At 34.7% G+C, this 20,991-nt stretch overlaps 1 protein-coding gene across 50 annotated transcripts in view; it reads right to left on the minus strand.

Moving 5' to 3' along the window:
- RBM26 (RNA binding motif protein 26) overlaps positions 1-20,991 on the minus strand; it is a 93,546-nt gene that overhangs the window by 56,090 nt on the left and 16,465 nt on the right. For 44 of the 50 annotated variants that reach the window (XM_054447324.2, XM_054447325.2, XM_054447310.2 and 41 more), the window contains exons 2-6: positions 10,601-10,719; positions 9,158-9,294; positions 3,874-3,962; positions 2,980-3,197; positions 785-1,045 (exon numbers count right to left, since the gene is read on the minus strand). In XM_054447324.2, the coding sequence (XP_054303299.1) occupies positions 785-1,045; positions 2,980-3,197; positions 3,874-3,962; positions 9,158-9,294; positions 10,601-10,719 (824 nt within the window). The remainder of the gene's footprint in view (positions 1-784; positions 1,046-2,979; positions 3,198-3,873; positions 3,963-9,157; positions 9,295-10,600; positions 10,720-20,991) is intronic. The other 6 variants (XM_063651026.1, XM_063651040.1, XM_063651034.1 and 3 more) reach the window with 1 other exon arrangement.

A 20,991-nucleotide genomic window follows, 5' to 3' on the forward strand; every position in this document is an offset into this window, starting at 1 on the left:
AAAAAAACTGCAATGATGGCTTTAATACTACTTATAAATCTTTTACAGTAAATCCTTAAAAGTCTTCTTTTTTTTTTTTTTTTTTTTTTTTTTTTTTTTAAGACAGAGTCTCGCTCTGTCACCCAGGCTGGAGTGCAGTGGTGCGATCTTGGCTTACTGCAAGCTCCACCTCCCGGGTTCACACCTTCTCCTGCCTCAGCCTCCCGAGTAGCTGGGACTACAGGCACCAGCCACCACGCCCAGCTAATTTGTTGTATTTTTAGTAGAGATGGGGTTGCACACCATGTTAGCCACGATGTTCTAGATCTCCTGATCTCATGATCCACCCGCCTCAGCCTCCTGAAGTGCTGGGATTACAGGCATGAGCCACTGTGCCCAGCCAAAAGTCTTCAATTCTTTAATAAAATTCTTGCAAAGGTGACATTTACATTTCTAGGTACATTTCTACTGACAGTCCAATAATCACTCATTCTAAAGAAATGAGTTTTGTCAATAATGTTTCAGCAGCAGATTCCCTGATAAAAACTCAGTAGATATTTACTCGTTTGGTAAACTCCCACAATTTATTAAGACTTACTTGCAAATAAATACTATCTTTAAATTGATAATCAAATTAGTGGCAACTAATAATGTTTCAATCATATTGAGGAATTCAAAAAGCAATTAAGGCTAATTTCCCACTTTTCAGAGGTAAGTCTTTGAATAACTGTGTACAACACAAACACAGAATTTAGGCAGCTGGAAATATTAATTAAATACTTCATGAAACAGCTGAAAGACTTACCATCATAGTCTCTACACCGCTTCTTTGGCATGGGTGGTCTTACATAAGAGTTATGGTCCACTTGGTCTTCATGAAATTCAGACCAACTTTCGGTAGTGTTGTTTCCATGATGAGTAGGAGCAATTACTGTAATAGTGCTGCTCAAAGTAGGTACAGGGTAGTGGCCAGATGAAATACTAGGTACCGAAGAGACTGGAGTATAATTATTTTCTAATGGATCTGTTCTATCCAGGTCATATTTAGGTTTTACCAGATCCCTTTCTGCAACAAAAGATAAATGACATATAAAACTACACTGTATTAAAAAAAAAACAAGTCCCAGATCTAACAAATAGTGATATTTTTATAAACATAGAAAAAAAAGTTTTAAATTTTGCATAACAGTCCTTTTCTTTTAAAAAATATTCAATTAATACACAATGTTAAAAGGTAAGCGATTTCTTTTCAATATAACCCAAACTACAAAATCAGGTAACACTGCCATATTTAATGTTTTTCCTTAGAGTTTTGTTTATAGAAAAAAGGAATTTTATATTTTCTTCATCACAATCTTAGTATGCGTAATTACAGTCCACAAAACAAAACATGCAATAAAGTACGGTTATTTTTCCTGTGATGAACATTTTGTAGTCATCCATCTAAAGTTACTACAATGGCTGTTTATTAAAATAAGAACGGATGAGCCAGAAGGAGTTCATATTAAACATTCACAAAGAAATTAACTAGACTATACATATGGTCCTCAGGAAACAGAAAAGAAATTAAAGAGATTAGTTAAGTGAAGTAACATTCCACGAAGCCTAGTATACCTAGATCACAGCAGGGGAAAATTTCTAAGAAAAGAGTAACAGAATACAGGGCTTATACAAAGGCCATAAATAGTATTAAGAGTAGCAAAAAAAGTTTGAGAAAAGGTGTTTTACTACAACATCTTACTTTCAATAACATGTACTAGGAGAAAATTATACATGTTGGGAATGACATGCTCTTGCAAAAATATATATCTGACATAAAACTTTTTAAACTTTAAAAAATAGTTTTGAAGTATAACTGATACATAATAAACTGAACATATTTAAACTGTAAGTTTTAATCAAGGTATACACCTCTGAAACCAATACCACAACTAAATGATGTACATATTCACCACTTCCAAAAGAAACCTCATGCCCCTTTGTAATCTGTAATCTATCATCCCTCCTTTACTCCATCTCAGGCAACGACTGGCTTTGCTCTCTGTCATCACAGATTAGTTTGCATTTTTAAAAACTTTAGGCTGGGCACAGTGGCTCAGGCCTATAATCCCAGCACTTTGGGAGGCTGAGGCTGGTGGATCACCTGAGGTCAGGAATTCGAGACCAGTCTGGCCAACCTGGTGAAACCCCCAACGTGACTCTACTAAAAATACAAAAATTAGCCGAGCATGGTGGCACTCGCCTGTAATCCCAGCTACTTGGGAGGCTGAGGCATGATCATCGCTTGAACTCAGGAGGCGGAGGTTGCAATGAGCTGAAACAGCGCCACTGCACTCCAGCCTGGGTGACAGAGCAATACTCTGTCACAAAAACAAAGACTAAGAAAAAAAATTTTTTTAATATACATATGTATTGTCCTGTTTCTTTCACTCAGCATAATTATACTAAAATTCATTCATTTTGTTGCATGTATCAATGGTTCTTTTCTTTGTATCCATGTTATGGTATGGATATACCACAACATGTTTATACATTCACCTCTTGATGGACATTTAGGCTGTTTCTCTATCTGCTCTTACAAATAAGTCTGCTATGAACCCTTTGTGAACAAATATCTGTGTGGACATACACTTTCATTTCTTCCAGGTAAACAGTAAGAAGTAGAATAGTGGACCCATATGCTAAGTGTAGTTTTAACATTTTTACATATTGCCAAAATGTTTTCCAAAGAGTTCCAGCTTATCTACATTCTCACCAACATGGAATAGAATCAGTCAGTATCATTGTGGCTATCCTGTTGAACGTGTAGTGGTAACTGTGATTTTAATTTGCAAGGAATAAAACTTTTAAAGGAATTTTTAAAAAGCATTCTCTTGGACCACAGAATACATCATAATAGAAAAAAATGAAGACAACGCTGACAAAATGTTAAGCAATTTTTAAAAACATTTAAACATGGAGTTTTTCATAATAAAAGGATAACCAAAATATACTATTTACCCCTGCTTCGTGTTCTGCTTCTGCTTCTAGTCCTGCTTCTATCTCTGTCCCTCTCACGAAGCCTCTCTTTACTCCAACTTCGACTTCGACTCCTGCTATAACTGCGACTCCGCCCTCGTCTTCTATTGTACCGGTCTCTGTATGAATCTCTTCGAGGAGGGTTTCGATCATAATCTCTTTTGCGAGAACGATCATCTTTTTTCCTCTCATCACGGCTTCTAAAGAAATATGTGATCACTTTTATACAAAAATTTTTAAGTGACACAGGAAAAAGCTAATTAAATGCAAAAAGTTATGTTTAATTCTTATAAACTTTTTATCCTACCATCAGACAACTGAAAAAACTGAGCTTAATATTCAGTACTTTAAATCCCTTTTAAATGAAAAACAAACGTTTTAAAGCCTTAACCCTTAGTCTTATTACACATTGGCAACTATACAATTAGGCATCTGTAGATAAAGGCATCTATACGTAAGACTTAGAGTACATACAGAACATACCATCCCATACATATAATCTCAAACTTACAGACATGTATCACATGCATTGTATTCTAAGTGCTTTTGAAGCCTGAATGAGAAAAACAATTTAATCACACTAAACGGAAACAGCAGGCAAAAAAAAAGACCCACACATTAAGATTCTACTGGAATCTGAAGTTAGGAATAAAAAGATAAGCAGCTAATATATGTCAAGCACTGTTCTAAACTCACTCCCAAGATCTACAAATCTGACCTAGATTTTCATGGTAGAAACGGACCTAGTTATATTTTCCTAGACCAATAAAAGAGTAGATATTACTTGTCTCTGAGTAAAAGATAACCCAAGTCTAAACATTCATATAAAAGATAACTTACATCGAAACACTGAGTATGGTTCAATGAACTGCTCACCTATTTTCCCTGTATCGGGAGCTTGACTGCGGAGGACTGTGATTTAGCCTTCTAGAAAACTTCTTCTCTCGCTCTTCCTCCTTAGTGATCTGATTAAAAAAAAAAAAAGTGTACAAGTTTAGTAGTTATTCCACTGTTAAACAGCCTTAGATAGGGCTGGACACAGTGGTTCATGCCTGTAATCCCAGCACTTTGGGAGGCTGAGGCAGGTGGTTCACGAAGTTGGGAGTTCAAGACCAGCCTGGCCAACATGGTGAAACCCCGTCTCTGCTAAAAATACAAAGATTAGCTGGGCACAGTGGCAGGGGCCTGTAATCCCAGCTACTCTGGAGACTGAGGAAAGAGAATCGCTTGAACCTGGCAGGCAGAGAGGTTGCAGTGAGCTGAGATCGCACCAGTGCACACTCCAGCCTGGGCAACAGAGTGAGGCTCTGCCTCAAAAAAAAAAGAAAAAGCCTTAGACACATTACTGCTTTAATGACTTTATTAATATTAACATTTAATTAACATTAAATAAAATTTAATTAACATTAAAATTAGTTTATATAATGTAGAAGCAAAATTGTCATCTTCTAAAATTATCCAAACAAAGTAAATTTCTCTACTAAGTAAAATCATTTAACTATAATGAAATGATTACATTGGTGAGAAAACATTTTAAGCAAGTATGCTCATTTAACATAATTAATGGAAATCCAATTTTATTCCTCTTTCAAAAGTCTAACATATATTCATGTTTTCGTTTCATGGATTTGGTCTGATACCAAACACATCAAGGAATATAGAAGAATACATTAGAACTCACCAAGTCATAAATACACACACACACACAAACATATACATATTTATATATAAACATATATTTATATAATGATGTATATTATATATTATATATTATATACAATATATAATATATATTTATACATATATATTATATATTTATAATATTTTATATAAATATATTACATATTTATAATATTTTATATAAATATATTATGTATTTATATAAAATATAAAATACATATAATATATAAATATATAATAATTATATATTATATAATTATACATATTTATATATTTATATATATTTTTATATAATATAATATACAAAAATATATAAATATATGTTTATGTGTATGTATTTATGACTTGGTGAGTTCTAATGTATTTATATATTTATATATAGATATATATACAAATATAAATAAATACATAAATATAAATAAAATATAGATATAAAATATATATATAAATAATATATATTATACATCATATATTATATATAATATATAAAATATATAATATATAATATATAATATATAATATATATAATATATATAATATATAATATATAAATATATATTATATATGACTATATAATATATATTATATAAAATATATATAATATATAATATATAAATATATATTATATATGACTATATAATATATATTATATAAAATATATATTATATGACTATATATTATATATGACTATATAATATATATTATATATGTAACATATTATACATATATGTAACATATATCTGTAACATATATATTATACATATATATGTAACATATATCTGTAACATATAATAATATATATAACTATATATAATAATATATAATATTATATATACATATATATATATGCGCCTGGGAAGACAATGTATAAGGTGAAATAGTTCTCCAGTTTCTCACAGCAGCATGACAGCTATATATTTCTGTTTCCTACAAGGTGCCTCCATTCACATTATATAGCTACTAGAAAGCAACCTTGGAAAATATTCTCAGTGCTACCTTCTCCAGACTATATTGTTGAGAATAATGGTCCTCAACAATAGGAACGACAGGAATCACTGTTTTTCTAGATAATTAGAAAAAAGGGACTTAGAGGTTAAACAAATTCAGGAAATATTGTGCAAGTGGCTTCTATAAATAAGACAGAGCTCAAGATTTTGCGTTACTGAGAACCATAAGATATTCTTATGCAGGCAGTCTACGCACAGGGTACACATGTCCCAGTTTATGCCAGCTGTTTCAGCATCCTTTTGATAAGAGCTTCTGACTGTCAAAATGTACCACTTTAGGCTGGGCACAGTGGCTCATACCTGTAATCCCGGCACTTTTAAAGGCAGAGGTGGGTGGATCACTTGAGGTCAGCAGTTTAAGACCAGCCTAGCCAACATGCTGAAATATCATGTCTACTAAAAATACAAAAATTAGCTGGGCATGGTGGCAAGCGCCTGTAATCCCAGAAGGGGATTACAGGAGGGATACTCGGGAGGCTGAAGGAGGAGAACTGCTTGAACCCAGGAGGCAGAGATTGCAGTGAGCCGCTATGGCGCCACGACACTCCAGCCTGGGCAATAAGGTAAGACTCGGTCTCAAAAAACAAACAAAAAAAAAAGTGTGCCACTTTAGATGAGAAATCAAATGGAAATCCTATTAACAGACCAAACTAGGAGAAATAATCTTTAAAGCGTTCTTTCAACAGTTTGCCTTTTTAAATTCAAGTACTTTCATACTCTTTCCACCTATTCCAGCTCTCCTCCCAGACCAGACAAAAAACCGGGTACTAATACAATCCTTCTGATGCACTCTTTCCCTTCTATTTACTCAATACATTTTTGCGAGTAATCTAAGAGATCACCATATTCCACAGCACATGCCCATCTGTAAACTTTTAGTATAGCCACAGCATTTTAAACGTAGATTGCCATCTGGCATTTCAACAATTCTGAAAGATCAGGGATAAGTATCTCCCATAATTGGTTGAAAAAACAGGAAGTATTATTACATCAATAGATAATAAGACTAAGGCTTTGCTACTAACTCGATTTAGGGGAAGACTACTCAAGCCAAGAGACTGTGATTTACTCAAGATTTTCTGAGAATTAAAGCATATATATATATATATATATATATATATATATATATGTACACACACACACACATACATATATATACACATACATATATACACATACATATATATATACATACATATATATATATATACATACATATATACATACATATATATATATATATACATACATATATATATATTTTTTTTTTCAGACAGAGTTTAGCTCTTGTCACACAGGCTGGAGTGCAATGGCGTGGTCTCAGCTCACTACAACCTCTGTCTCCCAGGTTCAAGCGATTCTCCTGTCTCAGTTTCTCGAGTAACTGGGATTACAGGCACCTGCCACCATGCCTGGCTAATTTTTGTTTTTAGTAGCGACGGGGTTTCACCATGTTGGCCAAGCTGGTCTCGAACTCCTGACCTAAGGTGATCCACCCGCCTCAGCCTCCCAAAGTGCTGGAATTACAGGCGAGAGCCACTGCGCCCGGCCAAAGTATAATTTTTAACAGCAAAAATCTGAAACCAACCCAAAGTTCCACCAGTAGGCAAAACTTGAATAAACCATTGCATATCTCTATGTTGCATAAGCAATTACCAAGACAATATCCACTGTCCCTTTCTTCCTAACAGAACCCTTATACTGTTAGGTATGAAATAGGTTCACTTCTAAATTACATTTCTGGTCTTCTCAGGCAGAAAAAACTGATTGGGATGTTACATGTGGGTATGTGTATACGAAAATATATAAATATACATGTGTGTAAATATATTCAGATAGAGATATAAATATATTTGAGATTACATAATATTATATATATTTTATTGCATAATAAAATGTATTATTTATATATAATCTGGAAAAAGCATAAAAGGAGAAAAAACAAAGGTCACAACAGCAACATCTCTAACAATCTCAAAAATGACAGCAGCTACCGTTTACTGAGAACCTACCATGTGCCACGTGTGAGGAGTAAGTAAAATAATGTATATAAAGCACTTGACTGGTGCTTTATATACATTATTTTGCTTATTCCTCACAAGAACCTTTAATATTTCCATTTCGCAGCTGAGTAAAATGAGGTTCAGAAAAATAATGTTTTCAAGGTCACAAACCAGTGATTTGTAGAACCAAATTTTTAACTAAGATTTGTGTGACCTAAAGCTAGGGCTAAATGCAGAAACATAATGGCTTAACTGCCAACAATTATTTTCACTAAAATTGTATTTTTTTTTTTTTTTTTTTTAGACAGGGTCTTGCTCCGTTGCCTAGGCTGCAGTGTAGTGCTTCAATCTGCACCCTCAGGCTCTGGGGCTCAAGCAGTTCTCCCACCTCAGCCCATCAAGTAGTTGGGACTACAAGCATGCACCACCCCATCACGCCTGGCTAATTTTAAAATTTTTTTCATAGAGATGAGGTCTCACTATATAACCCAGACTGGTCTCAAACTCCTGGGCTCAAGTGATCCTCCCGCCTCAGCCTTCCAGAGTGCTGGGATTACAGGCATGAGCCACCAAGCTCACCCTGGCCAAATTATAATCTTTTAACATCAAACTGAAAAGATATAAATTATTATATGACTATTAACTAAGGGTGAAGAGAGAAGGTTATAAAATACCCAAAAAGTTTTGGGACCTCTTGAAGTATGAAGTCATTTCCACCGTCCTGTGAAGGTCCTTGTGTTTTACTACCTTAAAAACAGTCCCCTACTAAATACATGTATGACAAAAGCAAACAGACCAACTGTCGACCCAATTATTTTCATAGAACAGATATTAAGACTCTATGTCTGTAAGATATTGTGCAGAGTAAAAGCAGGCCTGATAATACTAACCTTAGAAAGCCAGCATGCTTGTAAGGCTGGCCTTTGGCTGGCTCCTGGGCACTTTGATTTCTCGAGGGTTCCCATTACCCCCTGATAAGGAATGGTTCACTGTGACTGAATTATTTATGAAACAATATGGTCTACACTAAACATCTGCCTTCCTCCCAGGAGTCTGGAATTTTGGTACATACTAGGTAGGTGGTGCCTATGTGACCAGTTCCAAATAAGAACGCAGGGCAGAGTTTCTAAGGAGCTTGCCTAATCCCCATGTGTTGTTACAGTTCACTGCTAGGGGAATTAAGCACATCCTGTGCAACTCTGAGGACTTTGTAAGCTTGTGCTTGTTTTCCACTGGACTTGGCCTCATACACCTTTTCCATTTGCTGACTTTGCTTTATATCCTTTTGCTGAAATAAGCCAGGGCCATAAGCATAATTATATGCAGAGTCCTACGAGTCCTCCTAGAAAAATCATTTAAACTGGAAGTGGTCCTGAGGACTCCAACACAAAGATACAGAAGATAAAAACTCAGTTTAGTTATTCCTCTTATGTGTTTAAATAACCTGTAAGGTATAACACAAATCATTACCTCTTCCTTCTTTATATCTTTTTCTTGGTGTGGAAAAAATTCTACCTTCAGGCTTCCTGATGATGGCTGCTCTGGAGGAGGTAGGTAACTCTTTGTATTCACAGCATCAAAAAGTTTTTCCACAAATATCTGTGTCTCTAAAAATAAAACCAAATACCACAGATTAAAACACATTTGTTAAGATTAATTCCCCGCTTCCACATCTCTTATCTCTAATATGATGAAATATACCTTGACTTTATTATAAATTAGAAAATATACTACTACTGGCCGGGCGCGGTGGCTTACGTCTGTAATCCCAGCACTTTGGGAGGCCAAGGGCGGGTGGATCACCTGAGGTCAGGAGTTCAAGACCAGCCTGGCCAACGTGATGAAACCCCGTCTCCACAAAAATTAGCCAGGCATGATGGCAGGTGCCTATAATTCCAGATACTAGGGAGGCTGAGGCAGGAGAATCACTTGAACCCAGGAGACGGAGATTGCAGTGAGCAGAGATCGCGCCACTGCACTCAAGATCACACCACTGCACTCAAGATCGCACCATTGCACTCCAGCCTGGGTGACAGAGCAAGACTCCATCTCAAAAAAAAAAAAGTAAAAAGAAAGAAAATATACTAATATCAACAGCTTCCCAACCAGTGTGCCATGGCACAAGTCCTGAGACAATACTGATTCATGCTATTTTCAAGACGGTAGAGACTGGAATGGTTGCAGCCCTCTGGGCTAGTCACCTCCAGCCATGACTAAGTCTTCTCTGTGTCGCCTACTCAGTGTTGCAAACACAAACACTATCATAATCTAGATGTGGCAAGGTACAAAAAGCTGAAAAGCAATGTGCTAGGTAAGATTCAAAGCAGTTTCCTAAGCAGTACTAGCTTTAAATAAATAGGCAGTCATTTTCTTAATCTTTTAATCTATGTAAGAAAAAATATCAACATGCTTTAAGGATAAGCACATGGACATTACTGAGAGGTGGCATCCATTTTAAATAAGCTATGGATATACTCAATAATAATACTGTTTATTTAACTTTGTTAAAATTAGAGCTTCTTACCAAGTTCCTTTAATATTCTGTGGATAAACTTATTTTAAATAACTTTATTTATTTTTTTTGAGATGAGTCTCACTTTGTCGCCCAGGCTGGAGTGCAATGGCGCGATCTCAGCTCACAGCAACCTCTGCCTCCCGGTTTTAAGCAATTCTCCTGCCTCAGCCTCCCAAGTAGCCGGGATTACAGGCACCCACCATCATGCCCAGCTAATTTTTATATTTTTTGTAGAGACAGAGTTTCACCATGTTGGCCAGGCTGGTCTTGAACTCCTGACCTCAGGTGATCCACCCACCTCAGCCTCCCAAAGTGCTGGGATTACAGGCGTGAACCACCGTGCCAAGCCTTAAATAACTTTTTAAAATATAGTAGTATTTTTAAACCAAAGAGCTTACCTTTCTGAAGAAATACATCCAGCTGATCAATACATAATGCCTTTAACTCTTTTTCACTTTTGTCTTTCTTTACCAAAGCCAGAACATATTTTGCTAGGGCAGATGGATCTGCATCACAGCTAAAGAAAAAACCAATGTTGAAGAAAATTTAGCCAACTGCACATTCTACAAATTCCAGTTACAAACTGAATTAGTGAGAATAATAGTTAAGTGAGTTAATACATGTAAAAAGCACCTGGGTCACAGAGGACCTTGAAGAAATTTAAGTTCTCTTTATACTAACACTCCTTAATGCTATGTGTAGCCATTTTATTTCTTAAAAACATACCCATCAGTATATTAGTTTAAACAGCAAAAAAAAAGTCTAGAAATGGATCCAAATGTACTAGGAATTCAGATTTTATAAAAGTGGCATCCAAACCAACTAAGAAGAGATAAATTATGCAATAAACAGTATTGAGGCCAGGCACAGTGAATCAACCCTGTAATAACAGCACCTTGGGAGACCTAGGCGGGCACATCGCTTGAGCCCAGGAGTTCAAGACCAGTCTGGGCAAAATGGCAAAACCCAGTCTCTACCAAAAAAAAATTAGGCATGGTAGTGTGTGCCTGTAGTCCCAGCTACTCGGGAGGCTGAGGGGGAAGAATCATCTGAGCCCAGAAGTTCAAAGCTGCAGTGATTTGGGATCGCGTCACTGCATTCCAGTCTGGGTGACAGAGTAAGACCCTATCTCAAAAAAAAAAGAAAATGTATTGAGACAACTTGGCAATTACCTTTTACAAAATAAACTTGGAAACACGTTAGAGGAAAACACAATTTATTTAACCCTGGAGTAAGGAAGACACAAAATCCATACATCAAAAAAGTAATGTGATTATAAAAAACAAAAAAAAAAACCTCATAATGAAGAGTCAACAAATGAAAAACAAGCTCAGTTTATCTCATCACAAAAAGGCTAATTCCCCTAACCCACAGTGTTTTTACCAAGACTAACATTATAAGAGAAAAAAAGACAAAGGATATGAATAGATGCTAAACCATAAAATAAATAAAAATGACTCTTAAATGAGTAAAAATTCAACCTCACCCATAAGAGAAATACAAATTTAAGTTACACTGAAATATTTTTCAGTTATCAGGCTGGCAAAATCCAATAAATATGAAAATGTATTCTGGTGGCAAGACTAATGAAAACGCAATTTTAAACATGAGCTGGTGTGAGTACACTGGTAGCTGATAGAGTACTCTGGTAGTATCAAGGTCACAAATGCAATGTACATCTACAAATTTATTCTACACATATACTCATGTGTTCAAAATGACATGTGTACAAGTTACTCATTGTCATATTGATTGTAAAATCAAAAATGTGCACGTCCATTTAGAGAGAACTGGAAAAATAAACTATTAAAATCCACACAAAAGAATGACATGTATGTAGCAAAAAGATAAAAAGACAGATAATGAAGTTTTCAACCCTTAAAGAAATCTTCATATCAATTTATTAAATTTAAAATGCAAGACAGAGAAAAGGTTTGTATAGTATTTGCCATTTGTGTTGGGGGAGAAGAGAGAAATCAGGTTTATATATATGTGGAAGGATAAATAAACTTCGGCTATTTGGATGGGATGATAGTAAGAACTAAGTAAAGGAGGGACAGGGTAAGAAGGGAAAGTTTTTTTTAAAAAAAACCACATAATAATTGTATGTATTCATAGAGTACAATGTGATATTCTGATACCTGTATGCAATGTGTAATGAACAATCAGGGTAATTAGCATATCTATCACCTAAAAAATATATTTCTTTGTGTTGGGAACATTCAAAATCTTCTCTTCTAGCTATCTGAAAATATATAATAAATTAACTATAGTTACCCTACAGTGTTAAACAACACTAGAACTTACTCATCCAATCCAGCGTAATTTTGTATCTGTTAACCAACCTCTCCCTATCTCCCTACCACCCTTCCCAGCATTTGGTAACCACTATTCTACTTTCTACTTATATGAGACCAACTTATTTAGCTCCCATATATGAGTGGTAACATACAGCATTAATCTTTCTGTGCCTGGTTTATTTCAATTAACAATGTCAGGACGGAAAATTTTTGATGTCTGAACTATTTTCATCCAATTCAAAAGAATGATATAATTGTTTATAACTAAGCTAAAATTATTAAGATTTTACAAGTTAGAATAACTAACAATAAAATAATAGCAGTAGTTAATTACTAACACTTACTCAACACCTAGTTTGTGCCATGAACTGCACTTCTAATTTTACATACTATATTGGGCTCTCACTTTACTGATAAAGAAACTGAGGTTCAGAGAAAAGCTAAGTAGACTTCCCAAGACTACATGGCAAGAAAATGAATCAAGATTTAAAACTAAATCTCATACTCCAAAGGCCACATTCTTAATCATCACACTAGACTGCCTCTTACAACGAGGTGCCAGAAACCTGACTTCCAATTTACTTTTTAAACACCTAGAGTTACAGTCACTCCCTATCAACCAAATCAACCAGACATCAACCAAACCAGACATCAAGCTAAACATATTTCAATTTACTGGAAATCATTATAATACATAATACTATTATTGTGTTTTATTGCAACTGCTGTATATAAATTCAGTCTACACTGAGTCTAAATGCTGTAATTTAATATTGGTTTGATTGTTGTGGTGAATTTTCAACTTATTAGTGGTTTTTCCAGTAACTTACCTGTCATTTTTCAATTCTCTCAACGAAATACCAAATCTATTTCATTTTCACACCATTATTTTTTAAATAGGACATTTTAAAACTGAATTAAAATGTTAGCAGCTAAAAATCTAGAGGAAGGCTTTCGTGATTTTTATAATGATTATGGTCTATAAACCACAGTTTGATAAAACAGCAAGATAGAATTCCAGAAGAATCTCTGCTCAACATCTTCTGTAGAAGAAATCTGAACTGAATAAAAAACCATTAGCCACAACAAATATACTACCATATACAGTTCTAAATCCTTTAAATAATCTGAAAGGCAGATGACTTTTTAACATTTGTTAAAAGTTCAAATTATATAGAAGCAGGGGTTGTAATTTCACATTTAATGGCAAAACAACTGAATTTGCATTTGGGAGACAATTTTTCTTAAGTCCTACAAGAAGTTCCATTTTTACTTCAATATTTTTGAAAACAAAAAGCTGAGTAAAAAACATGGACCACAGAAATGTAATAATATACTGAAATGTTATGTATCAGGAACAGAAAGGCAAAACATATGTTCTCTTTTCTATTTGTCTTAAGTGCTATATTATCTGAACATCTATCTAGTAATGATGTTATGCAAAGTCAATTAAACATTCAAATTACCTAATTAAAAAAACTATATTCATATAGCAAATTATTTTAAAAAATTATCTCCATGGCTAGCAAGATTGTTCAAGGTACTTTACCAGTTGCCACTGCTGATAAAAGGTTTGTAATTTGAATGATCTATACCTTGTCAGAGCTAGACTTTTCTTTATCCCTGCTATATACTGCTAGCATCCTGAAAATGTGTGAAAGAAAAAGTAGACCTGAAATTGCCTTATAGATCAGGGAAAAAAAGAATCAAGTTTTGAAAAGTACTTCTTAGCTCCCACAAACAACAAAATCTGCCAATAAAGTATGATTCTGATCACCAAGTGCTCCAACTGCAATTACTCTTCTGTGTGTGTGTTGGGGCTGGTGAGGGGGCAGAATACAAACAAAAGCGAAAACTACAAAATAAGGCATGAGATCTAACTTAACAATCGCATTTGTAGAAGGCAAATAGAAGGTGAAACTTAAGCGGTTTAGTAAACGGTTAAGTTAAAGGAAATGAAAGTGTGAAATGGCTGGGGGGAAACATAAATTATAAACATGCAATAAAACAGGAAACTGAGAACTAGACAGGAAAGAGTGCTGCTCTCCTATGCAGTAGAGTGTTAGTGCTTTCAGTTCTAGGTTCCACCTTTATAAATGCATAAACAAACTCAAACAGATTCTTAGAAAATGACCAAGATGGTAAATGGGTATCATTATTAGATGGTTTTCTAGGGATTCTCAGCCTAGAGAACTGAAATGTCAGAGAGAACTTGGTAAGTCTTAAAATAATTGAAAGGTTATCACAAGGAAAAAGGATTACATTTGTCCAATAATCCTCCAAGGAATGTAACTAAGCCAGTTTTACATTTGTCCAATATATCCTCCAAGGAATGTAACTAAAGCCAGTAAGCAGAAGCAGCCAAACAGGTTTTGGCTTAAAATAGAGATAGGCTTTTTTTTTTTTTTTTTAAATAATCAGAGGCCTCCCAAAGGCAGAATAAACTGCCTGAGGGTTCTCCATCATTAGAATGGTTTCAAGCATAGGCTGAACAGCTCTTGGCAGATAAGCACTGGATTGGATAGTAAATCCCTCACAAATATCAATGAGTATAATCATTAGGTTTAAATCTGTTCATGAGATACTGTGCAAATATATGAAATATAAAATAACACAGTAGTCTGTTCAATTACTGATCTACATATATTAGTAATAGAAAAGCATTTTTTAAAAATTACACTGTAGATAAAATACACACTACAAAAGATCTGAGCCATATTAATAGTTACTAAGCGAGAGAATATACATACAAATATATGTCTCACTAGATCAATGGCTCATTTCTGTCAGGGAATCTTTCATCTTCATATAAAGTTTGATGAATAAAATAAGAAAATAAGTATGTTGGGTTTAGTGATTATCGTCCAAATATCGCATTCATTATTCAAGAAAATTTTAAAAGCACCTACTCTGTCACTGTTCTAGATCCTGAAAATACAGCTTCTAGAAACATCACTGTTGCCACGGAATTTACACTGGGGGGTGGGGGAAGACAATATGCATATTACACAAACATACGTTTATAGTATGTATTGTCATGTAGACACGTGCTCTGAGGAAAAATCCAGGTTGAAAAGATAAAGTGTAAAGGAGGAGAAAGGAAGAAAGAAAGGTAAGGAGACAGAAAAGATAAAACAAGTATTATTTAAGATCATCAAGGAAGGACTCTGTTGAAGGGACATTTAAACAGGGATCTGAATTTAGATAGGAATGGAAATTGAATGCAAGTATGCTTTATGGCCATCTGCGAAAGAAAAAATTTTTAAAAGCCCAGGCCAAGGGAACCCATCAGAAAGAGCCTAAGGCCTACTTGACCTTCTTGACACATATGAGGGACAGGAGTCCAGTGAAATGGAGCAAAGTGAGCATTCACGAACACTGGGGTTTCCAATTTTAATTCTCCAAGGATTTCAAATTAACTGCTTCAGTGAGCTTTGGCAAATTTAATCTCCAAATCACTATGAAGTCATTCACATTAATGATTTTAAAGGCATAAAAATAAAACTTTGTCAATTCCTGAATATACTGTGTTAAGGATACAGCTAATGAAGTTTTTTTTTTTTTTTCATTTCATTTTTTTAGAGACAAAGTCTTGCTGTTACCCAGGCTGGAGGGCAGTGGTGCAATCATGGTTCACTGAAGCCTTGAACTCCTGCCAAGAGATCCTCCCACCGCTGCCTCCCCAGTAGCTAGGACTACAGGTGCACACAACTACACCTGGCTAATTTTTGTTTGGGTGTACAAATAGGGTCTTGCTCTGTTGACCAGGCTGGTTTCGAACTCCTGGCCTCAAGTGATCCTTCTTCCTCAGCCTCCCAAAGTGTTGGGATTTACAGGTGTGAGCAATAGTGCCCAGCTGGCATCTTTGTTTTTAAAAACAGTTCAGTTGGAGACTTCCAGCTTCATGCATACCCTTTAAAAGCACAGAAGTGACCATCTAAGAAGGTCTTTCTCTTCCAACTATATCTGGGGTGGAGAGGGAAGTACACACACTAAAGTTACAGAAGCCAAATTAATACAGAAAATCAAATGTTATAATAAAATATCTTTAAAAACTAAATATTCTTAATAAGAAACAAATCACCTCTAGGAATAAAGGTTGTACTAATCCCCCAACACACCCATAGTGTGTTTTAGTTTTTCAGATTTTCAAAACAGTAATGAGACCGTAAAGAAAGCTATAATACTCCAATACAATATTTCAAAAAGTTTGTTTTGCACGAGTTTCTTGTAGACTTTAGAAATTCAGTAGAATATAACTCATGGAATTTAACCCAAGCTTCCATTTTCAGTAATCTTGAAAAGGAGCTGGAGGTGGTAGTGGGAATTAAAAATTAAATTTAAATATGTTAACTGAGTAACTTTAGAACACGGATATGCACCCACGTCTGTTCCTTCCAAATTTTCATTTTATATTCAGGAAAAATATCTAATTTGCATCAAAGTCATGATTTTATATTCTGTACTTAGAATTACTCTTTTAAAAATCCAAATTTCATTGCAGCAAGCATCATACATACACTGAAAATTTTAATTGCTGTAGTTTATTACATGCTCCACTTAATTCAAACAAGAAAGCAAAAATAGATTACTTATATACAGTAATTAGTTACAGCAAACACTACTCATTAAGAGTTATTATACACCCAGTTCATTCTACAAAATACAAGCAAAATATAAGCATATCTAAACATGACCCATCCTTAAGCATCACACAATCTATTAATACTTCTTCATCACTGCAAAATGTATCACAATACATGTAATTATAACACTGAAAACTATTGGCCAGTTCTTTTACTCCCCTACATCATTCCAAGAAATAGCGTGATTCCATCTTACTTTTAGAACAACGATTCTCAAACTTTTTGGTATCAGGAGCCCTCTATGCTTTAAAAATAGGAACCACTCCAAACAGCTTTTTATTTAAGAGTTATATCAATATTTATTAAGAATTAAAATTGAGAAAAAAATTGTTTACTTTGAAATAATAAATCCATTAAAACTAGCATTAAAAACTCTATATATTTGTTTGAGTAATCAGCAGAAGAATTTATTCGTGCAAACAAACAGGAAGCCCATATGTGGGGCTGGCTTTTTTTCTGAATCCAGGAGTTCAAATCATATCACCAGGACTCTCTATTCTGCATTTTTCACTTTCAGAAAGGCTCTCTATGTGTGGCAAAAATTATGGCCCCCAAGCAGTTCCTGGCTTACATTATTCTGACAGCTAGTGAAACCAGAAAAAGGAGCCTACTATTCTCTCCCCCAGCATCTGTATTGGCCTCTGAAAATGACTCATCTTCCCCATTTAGGTCATATCACCACTGCAGGTCAGGGATGGGCAGAGCTCTATGATAAATAGCCTCACCTGAAATTAAATACCATATTTTTAAAATTTAAAAAAAAAACCTATTTTTCCAAAATAAAATACAAATTTTCTGAGAAGAGTGACCATGTTTTACACTTTTTGCAAATACCTTTGTTTGGCTTCATAGAAGACAGGCCGATTCTTGTATCTGTTTTTACATTCAGTCTGTTATGATATGTTACACTGGTTGAAGTACATGAAGAAAACCTGACCTGACACAGATACATAGTTGGAAAAATAAGGACCTCATAGACACCGTGAAAGGCTCTCAGGAAATTCCAGGAATCCTGATACCACACTTGAGAACCATAGCTTTAGAAGTTACATAACTTCTAAATTAAATAAAAAAAAAAAAAAGAAGTGCCCATTAACTGTCAAACACCCAATAATCAGATAACAAAACCAAAGTAAAAGTTTGTACTGTTCAGTGCAAACAGCAGCAGCCCAAATGACAAATTAAGCACAGATAGTTGCGGTTATAATTATGGTTATACATCAAGCCACAGAACTCTCTCTTTTAAAAAAAAAAAAAGGTGGATCTGCAATATGGTAGCCCATGACTAACCTTCATATTTAGGGTTTTTTTTTTTTAATTCCTATTCACAGTTGAGGAAGAATTGAGTTCTCTGAGAAAAGACTGGTTCTAGAGGCCACCCCACTCCAGTTACTCACATTCTATCTAGTTAACAACAGATCTCAGGTAATCCATCCCTCTGGTTACTAAAATCAGAGAGCAGAGGCTAGTGCACATTTTCTTTTAAAACAAAAAAGGCAAAATTATCCAAAAGAAATAGCACTAAAACTAGAAATACAAAAAACCTAGTTCTATCATCCTGTTGGATAAATTTGGCTGAGTCAATTAAGCTTTTAACCTTTTTCTCATATTTCTTTAAAAGGTCTGGCTAATGCTGTGTGGCTACATATGTTAGAGACTTACTTCTAAGTCTTTCTCTAACAATGCTACCAAAATTTTCTGATACAGTTACCACAGTCATGCCAAAATTTTTCTTTAAAAAGGAGAAATTATTATGGACACTTTTCCGGTCATGAATCTTAAGACTAAGCAAACTAAGCTTCAGTTTCTTCATCTAACAGCTGACCTGCCAAACTAGAAATAATTACAAATAAATATAATTACAAATAAGACGCACTTTATTAACCTGCCAAGCACCCTAACAATCTTTAAAGGATTACTAAATAATGAACTAGGATAAAAAAAAATGCCTATAATCACCCCTAAAAATATACTTTAGTTAAATTCTGGTTGCTATATTTTAAGTCCTATATTACCTTTAAACCTACTTTGTCCCAAGCCAAATCGTCAGCCTTTCCATGAAGCAGTCTGGTATTGAAGAAAAGCACTGAACTGTACTCCAAAAAAACAGAATTTTCAGATTTCCAGTCTGGTGTTATTTCTACTTTATTCACTAGTTATATAATCCTGCGTTAGCATTTTATTTCTCTAGGCTTTAGTTTACTCATTTTAAAAATAAAGGCACTGAACCATACGATTTGAAAAAGTGGGTCATTTTTGTGAAAAAATATTAAGCTTTCACCACCTTGCACTCTTTCTCCCTTCCCATTCCCAGTAACTTTTAGTTAACTGAATTTCAAAATAATTTAGTACATAGCATTAGAATCTTCAAGAGAATTTTTTTCCTTTATGTCTTTCTAAAGAGTCACAGAATCCCATTTCCTCAGCACTCATGACCAAATTTTGAGCCCTTAGAAGGCATAAATAGATAAATTCTACTTAATAGAAACATTTTGTGTATTTCTCCTAAATTGCCAGACCTATATATCTGTACATTGTTTCTACCACTGTTACATAGCAACTACTGGTATGTTTGACTGTTTCTCCCATTGGTATTACAGATAACTATGCCTGTCTTTTCCCTAGAACAAATCACAACGTATTGAGAAGGAGCTCCTAATTACCAACATTATAGCAATCTAAATTCAGGCATTTCACAACTCACTCTTCAACTAGACTAAGACACAGCTAACTAGTCTTCCTTTGTCTTCAAAACGTTTTATCTAATCAAACCTCTACATGCCATAAACTGGAGTGCAGTGGCAATCTCGGCTGACTGTAACCTCCGCCTCCCGGGTTCAAGCAATTCTCCTCCCTCAGCCTCCCCAGTAGCTGGGATTACAGGCATGTACCACCATGTCTGGCTAATTTTTGTATTTTAAGTAGAGATGGGGTTTCACCATGTTGGCCAGGTTGGTCTCGAACTTCTGACCTCAGGTGATCCACCCACTTGGGACTCCCACTTGGGACTCCCAAAGTGCTGGGATTATAGGCGTGAGCCACCGCGCCCAGCAAGCAACATTCTTAAAAAGAGACTGGATCAAGTAACTCCTGTTTTAACCTTCCCCACATCTCATAGCTCCAAAATTGTCCAATCACTTCAGTATGGCAATAAAACTTTCTCTACATCTGAAACCCACAGAGGCTAGGTGGATTCGAGAGCCTTTTCCTAATCACAATGTATACTCACGATTCCTCCAAACTTCATGTATTCTCACAGAACTTAACTGTTCCTCCAATTTGGCTGTTTAATGTCATCATAGGCATCCAAACTTAACACGATTCAATTTAGGAAAGTACATTAATAACTTTAGAGACTGGTAACTGCAAGTTTATAAAGCAGTTTTCAAAATAAGGTCTACCTATTTCACAGTCTGCTTGCTACTATAAAAAATTAAACTTTTTAAAAAGGTAAGATAAGCACTTGAGATTATTAAAGAAAGTAATAGTAACATATAAGAAACGTCACAACGACAATTTCTTACAAAATATGTCCAAAAAAGATCATAAGTTATAGGCCTCAAAGTACCTGTTATTGCATTTATAACTATTACAAGGAGCAACAAATAAATGACCAGCTGAAGTATATATTAATGCTATGTGGAATCTGTAATCATTCAAACACTTTTCATTTATAAGTGACTTCATTTAAGATTTTATAAATTTTTTTTATCAACTTTTAAATTGCCTGTAAAATGGAAAATAAATAATTGCAGAATGTATGGAGCAGAGATATAAGAACTCAAAAGTAGGCTAGAATTTACATTGACACAGTATCTCTCGTAACTTCTTTTAAAATGGTTC

Source organism: Pongo pygmaeus, chromosome 14 (assembly GCF_028885625.2).
Source record: "Pongo pygmaeus isolate AG05252 chromosome 14, NHGRI_mPonPyg2-v2.0_pri, whole genome shotgun sequence".
NCBI classification, from domain to species: domain Eukaryota; kingdom Metazoa; phylum Chordata; class Mammalia; order Primates; family Hominidae; genus Pongo; species Pongo pygmaeus.